Raw genomic sequence first — 6,513 nt, 5'->3', positions numbered from 1 at the left:
TATAATCTTCCTTTTCAGATACGTCTTTTGACTCTCTAACACAAAGATATTCCGTTAGATCAGTGCCTGTTCTTTCAGGACTGCGGTGAGATGAAACCTTACTGTCTCTGTTCAAAGGTTGCGGGCGTGCTGTTGGGGGTCCGGCTACGATTGTCTGTTTTGTGTTAATTGGTAATGTCACAGAAGAGCAGGGAGTTTTAAACACATGCAGGCCCTTGGAAATAAATTAACAAATGAACGAACAAAACCTCCTAAACAATCAAAACCAACCTAAGCCAAAACCCAGATAGAGAAAATCGTTTTAATAAGTAACTTAGAATTCCTTCTTAAAAGTTTAATACTGGTCTCTTTAAGAGTTGGGCGGGCTGTGCGGGTGTGGGACTCTCCGGTATCCTGCGAACTGAGTCCCAACACCTGTGCTCCTGTCCTAGGTCGGAGAAGAGTGGCTTGTCCTGAGGGCGTGTTTGCGGGGTGGCACCCCACCCCGCCCTCCGCCCCGCCCCTCGCCCCGCCACCGTGAGTGGGCGCCCACGAAGTTTGTCCGCAAACAGCTTCCATATAAGGCGGGCCCCGCCCCTGCCCAGGGCAGCCAGGACGCATGCTGGCTCCCTCGCGGCGTCTCAAACCACCCGGCTGTTACTACGCATGCCTGGTTCGCTCGACCGCTCCCGAAACCTGCATTCCGAGTTTTCCCGCCGCCCATTGGTTGAATCTGCACCCAGCTCAGTGCGCGCTAGGAAGAAAAGTCAGGGTTTCCAGGGTTCTAGAAACAAAGGGGATGTTATTATGATTCCATTCTTGCTGTAGGATTCTAGGGAAGATAATGAAATAGTGATCCGTTGTTTCAATGGGTTGCGTGTTGCGTATCATTTCACTGACGACATTAATTAAGCCCATGGAGTTCCTCATCTTCAGATGAGGCAAGAGTCTCCGAGGCAGTGTTGGAGCCGGGACTGTCTACCAGGATCTCTGCTTCCACTGCGTGCGGGGCTCCCATTATTTGAACAATGGCCAGTGCTGGCCAGCTCCTGGATGCTGTGGGAGTGTGAAATACCGGTGGAGACAGGAAGAGTGTGAGGGCAGAACCTCCCTTTGTGGCTCAGTTAGAGATGTAGAGGCCAAGGTTAACCGCATATTGCTGGTACTGGCTTTGAGGGAGAGGCAGGGTATTGAGTGGATTTGCCAGTTGCCATCTCTTAGTGGCTGGAAGGGCTGGGCTGTTGGTGCCCCCCAAACTTGAAAGGGAGGAAGACAGGTGATTCCTTGGTTAATGTGACCAGAAGGTGACCCTGTGGCTTGCTAGTGGGCTCTTGGGTTTGTGTGAAAGAGTACATGCATGCGTAACTAAATGAATACATTTCATTCTACAGCAGAGGGGAGCCAGGTGGGAGCTTACCCCGGACGCCCTAACCTTTAAAAAAGATAACGGTGGTTCTCACTCCTAACTCCTTTGTGGTTTAAACCAAAATTGCTAAGATGTAACAAAAATGCAAACACTCCTACTGAGATCTGATTTCAGCCAATACAATATTTCCTCCTGCATTTAAAACATCTCATACTCTTTTTTTATTTTCTTGGTTCCCGAAATTGAGGGGTACAAAATACACGCTTGGATCTTTTTAGAGTAGACTTAGAGTTCGCCGCTAACACACTGACCATTATCTCCTCATTTCAGTTTGTTCCTCTGTAAAATGGATGAGATGTAATTCATGCACTGCTGGATAAAGCCAGGTCTTTGTTAGTGTTTAAAAATTCTGTTTCTGTTAATCGGTCCCCAGGATTGTGGCCCCGAATTGCAGCGATCGCCTCCTCCCCACTTTTTCAGGGGATGGGGATAAGTTTACTTTTCCTGCAATCATCTGCGGGTAGTCGCCCTTGATGACCTCCCTGCTCCTTCCCCGGGGGCTGAGTGCTGTGGTTAGTCACGCCCGTGGGCATTCCTGGCCCCGCCCCATCTCTGCCTAGGCATCCTGGCCCCGCCCCTTCGCGCCGCCCGGGTCGCCGCCAAACCCCGGTGCTAGGATCATCCGGGCCGGAGTCGCTCTGGGCATGCTCAGTGGCCTGGCAGGTGGGGCCGCCGCGCGACTCCAGGTCCGGCCTGGAGCCGAGGGGCGGGGGCGAGTGGGCGGGGGCCGCGGCTCTAGTGGCTTGAGTCTCCGGCAGCCGCAAGGCGCTGGCCTAGTGGGAATCCCCGCGGGTGGACCGGGCCTGGCCGGGCCGGGCCGGGATGAGCAATGGCATCAGTCAAGGTGGCCGTGAGAGTCCGGCCCATGAATCGCAGGTGAGTGGGGCCGCTCGTCCCCCACCCTCGCCTTACCTCCACCCGGGGGAAGCTGTTCTCTAGCTCCGCTGAAAGGCCGGCATGAATTTAGTGTCAGGGGCAAGCTCCTGGCCCACCTGATCCAGGCCCGGGCCTCTGCGGGCCTGGGGGACTTAGTGTTTTGCTGTCTCTTTCACTCTGTCCTGGAGGGGACCCTGAAGGTAAAGAGTTCTAGAGGCCAGGAAGAAGATTCCTATAAACTGTCCCCAGGCCAATAGCATGGGGAAGTTTGCTTGTTTTCCCTTTCAAAAGCATCAAGATATCACTTCCACGAAGATACTTGGGGGGAACATGGGAATGGTGAGGGGCACCATGAGCTGTCAGGCACAACCCTCAATTGTGCCCACTCAGAAGTTCTGTTAAGTATTAACCATGCTGTTTTTAATCTCTTAGAGATGATTTCAAGTTTCGGAATATGAACCCAAACTTATGAACAATAACTTAGCAGTTCTTAACCTCAAGTGAAAGGAGGGGATGGGAAAAACTTTGACCAAAGTTTTGACTTCTGGGAAAAAAGTCAAGGACACGTTACCCTTGTTTGAAATAATGCTGAGGGGAAGAGTTGTGAACACATGTAGAATTTAATCTTGTTTTATGTTTCTACTAAGTAATGCTTTTCAGAATGATTCCACTTTTTATTCATTGAAAAGTATTCATTCCTTCTCAATGACCTCTTTGTAAACTGTTAAGAAAGATACTTTGGAAAAGTTACCTTTTAAATTGTTTTAACTTGAAGGAATGAAGTGTACTTAAATGGGATATCCCGCAAGTTGTGGGGCACAGTTCATACAAAGCAACTTGTTTTTATTAACTTCTGGAGTTGTTGGACATTTGATTTACCATATGGCCTCTCCCTTTTAGTCATACAAACAACTTCTGGAGGTCTATAGGGCATCAGAAGATCATAAAATCTGGAGATTTCCAGAACCTTCTTGACTTACCTGAGTCTATTTTTTTCCATTGTCAAGTTTCTCTGATTTGGAACCATTGAAAACAAGTGCATTTAGAAATCGGTGTGAGTTTTTGTTTTGGTTGCTTCTAAAACTATTTAGGGAAGAGTTTGACTTTACTTATGCCATAAAAGAACATTTATGTTTCTTTTTATATCCAGTCATACAAGATAAACAGACCCCAAAGTCATTTAAGTGATTTAAAAAGATTTTTCTTTATTATGGATTTTCATGTATTAGAAGTTCTTTTTCTTCTTTGGAATAATATGAACACATACTAGAAAACTATTAGATAAATTATAAAGCATTTATTAAGCACCTACCAAATACACAGCATTTTACTGGGTGCAGTTCAGAGTATTCAGGTGAATGAATGTCTAATGAGTGTCTTCTAGGGGTACCCTGTCTGGTGAGGGAGGGATTGTATGGTTACATAACTCTAAAAAACGGGCCTTCCGGGAGAGGTGCTATGAGTTCAGTGTCTTGACAATGTAGACCTTAAGCCCAGGTTCATGAACCAATGGCAGAAAATAAGCCCAGAAACTATGTGCTTTGAGGAGGCAGATCGGTTTGATATTTTTGCTCAGTAGGCAATTGGTGGCATCACAGTTGGGGTAAGAGGGAAGGAAGCCGTGATCTGGTTTAGAGGGGTAAAGGGAAGCTGGGATAGATAGACCAAGATAGTTCACTGGTATGATTGACAGGATTGGCAGCTCCATGGATCAGAAAGAGGGCTAAGAGGAAAAATGTAGGTCATTAAATGAGTTTTGATGCTCAAAGAGGTGAATATGATTTGGAGAATGGATGGTGAAGTTGATGTATTTTCTCTTGGATTTGTTGAGTTGCATGAGGTATAGTAAGTGTTACTGAGTGAGTGCCACGTGTGTGTTGACCTTGTTTGTTATCTGAATAACGGGATTGAGGACTTTCATGTCTCTGCTCGAGGTGTTCAGCAGAAGTTTGGAAATTTGGGTTTAGGTCTTAGGATTATCATTGGGAGATATTTTGCACACAGGCAACAGTTTAAGAATGTTAGGTGAGAAAGAAAGGGAGCCAGGGATTGGATATTGGAATATAACTCTTAGGATTCCAGGGAGGAAAATGGCTTGCAGCAAATAGAGGAAAACCAGCCCAGCAGGCTGTCATGATGGGAAAGGAGAATAATATCCTGAAGATGGTGACTTAATTTCTTAAAATTAAGGTCTAAATCCTCTGGTGTAATGCTATATGCAGCATTTAAAAAAAAAATATTGATCTTAAAAGCTGTCCAAGATAGGGGCTTGAGAAAAGCAAGATGTCCACATGCATACACACACAGTACAGTGGATTAGAGTTGTGTGTATGTATGTACACACAACTTTAGCTATATGGGACAATTCATAAGAAACACAGTGGTACCTCTAAAGAGGAGACCTGATGAAGAATATGTTAGGTGAAGATGGAAAACTTTTTTCCTTGTTACTGTTTGAATTTTCACATTGCTCATACATAGTTTTGTAATAAATAATTAAAAACTTGTTTATGTGATTTTTAAAAGTTACCTAAAAAGAGCCATTGATTCTGGAGAAAGAAGTTTTAGTTGGTTGCCTATTGATGGAAGTTGTTAAAATTTTTTTTTTTTTTTTGATGGTAATTTTTAGAGTAGAGGAGCCTCAGGCCAAAGGGCAGTTACCAACAGGATAAAAGACCTGGAGCTCAGTGTGGCTGCTATTGTAGCTAGGTTCTTATGAATAGGGGCAAAGTGGTGGGATACTGAGTTTCTGAGCTAGGAGCCTTTGCAGTAGTCTGTCTTTGTGTGGAACAGGAGTGCATGGTTCTAGCCAAGATTTGATGAGTTTTTTTGTTTATACTGCCTTATGGCTTATGTGGCAGAAGTACTCATCCCAGATGCAAAGGATCAATTATCTTGCATAGGCATAATAGAAGCCACTTTTATTGAGAGTTTGCTCTCTGCCTGACTCTGGCAGGAGCATCAGGTACAAAATCTGATCTTTGCAATGCCTTGAGCAGGTGGAGACTTATTGTTATGCCATTTTACAGAGTGGGAAACAGTTGCTTAGTCATTTTGGGTGGCTGTAGCAAAATACCATAAACTGGGTGACTTGAAAATAGCAAACATTTCTCATGGTTCTGGAGCCTGGCAAGTCCAAGATCAAGGCTGTGGTAGACAGGGTGTCTGGTGAGGGTACCTTGTTGCTGTGTCCTCGCCTGGTGGAAGGCTAAACAAAGTCTCTTGGGGGGTACTAATCTTATTCAGAAGGGCCCTGCCTTCGGGACCTAGTCACCTTCCAAAGGCTCCACCTCTTAATATTATCTTATTGTGAACTAGATTTTAACATTTGAATTTTAGGGGGCACAAGTATTTAGACCATAGTACAAGTTATCTTGCCTAATGTCACAACTATGCTTTTCAAATGAGTAAATCTTTAGCAGAAACTTAATTTTGTTCATAATTTTGTGGGCAAAAATTTAGTAATTTATATATTATTATACATATTTTTTGTGACTTCTTTGTTCTTGTGCCTAGTTTCTTTTTGAATTGGTTCTATTTTTTTTGCATTTTTACAGGTTTATTTGTTTTTCCTCTGAAGAGACAACAAAATAATAATTTGGTAACTAATTCTTCCATTTCCTCTTAGTCTTACTTCCTTGTTTTCTTATGGAAACACTAGATGATCCTTCAGGGCCATATGTTCCACCCCATTGGTCTGCCAGTGTTGAAAGGGTCAGAGTCTTAGGTGAGAGTGCCTGGGTTAAAATTTTGCCTGTTGTTTATGAACTAGGTAAATTTGAGCAAGAGACTTAATTATTCTAAATCTTAGTTTTTTTGTTTAAAAAATGGCGATAATAGTTTCATATAACTTTCTAAGCTGTAAAGGAGGTTTTCCCCCTAAGTGTTTTGACTATGATTCACAATGAGAAATACATTTTAAATTGTAGATCTGTAGAGAGGAAGAAGGACCTGTGAGGTGTACATGAATTATATGCAGTTCACTCTTATACTTGCTAATCCACCTTACTCTGTTGTTTTATTAACAAATGCTATTTGTAGATCACTAAATTGATTTCAGGTTGGACCTGTGTGTTGTAGTTGACAGTGTGAAAAAACACAATATGGAATTCAAATGAGAGAATACTTGAGAATCAAGCTCTCCACATGGTATCTTGTATCTAGCAGATGCTTCAGAGATTACTTGTTGGACCAGGGATGTGGCTTTTAGTAGAGTGTTTGCTTAGCATGGT

The 6,513-nt window shown here is 43.8% G+C and overlaps 1 protein-coding gene across 4 annotated transcripts in view; it reads left to right on the top strand.

Annotated features, from left to right (window-relative positions):
- The first annotated feature begins 2,117 nt into the window (after nucleotides 1-2,117).
- Kif16b (kinesin family member 16B) overlaps nucleotides 2,118-6,513 on the top strand; it is a 315,616-nt gene continuing 311,220 nt past the window's right edge. For all 4 annotated transcript variants that reach the window (XM_047540972.1, XM_047540973.1, XM_047540971.1 and 1 more), the window contains exon 1: nucleotides 2,118-2,281. In XM_047540972.1, the coding sequence (XP_047396928.1) occupies nucleotides 2,235-2,281 (47 nt within the window). In that variant the 5' untranslated portion in view covers nucleotides 2,118-2,234. The remainder of the gene's footprint in view (nucleotides 2,282-6,513) is intronic.

Source organism: Sciurus carolinensis, chromosome 2 (genome assembly GCF_902686445.1).
Source record: "Sciurus carolinensis chromosome 2, mSciCar1.2, whole genome shotgun sequence".
Taxonomy (NCBI): Eukaryota; Metazoa; Chordata; class Mammalia; order Rodentia; family Sciuridae; genus Sciurus; species Sciurus carolinensis.
This window is presented reverse-complemented; position numbering and strand designations above follow the sequence as displayed.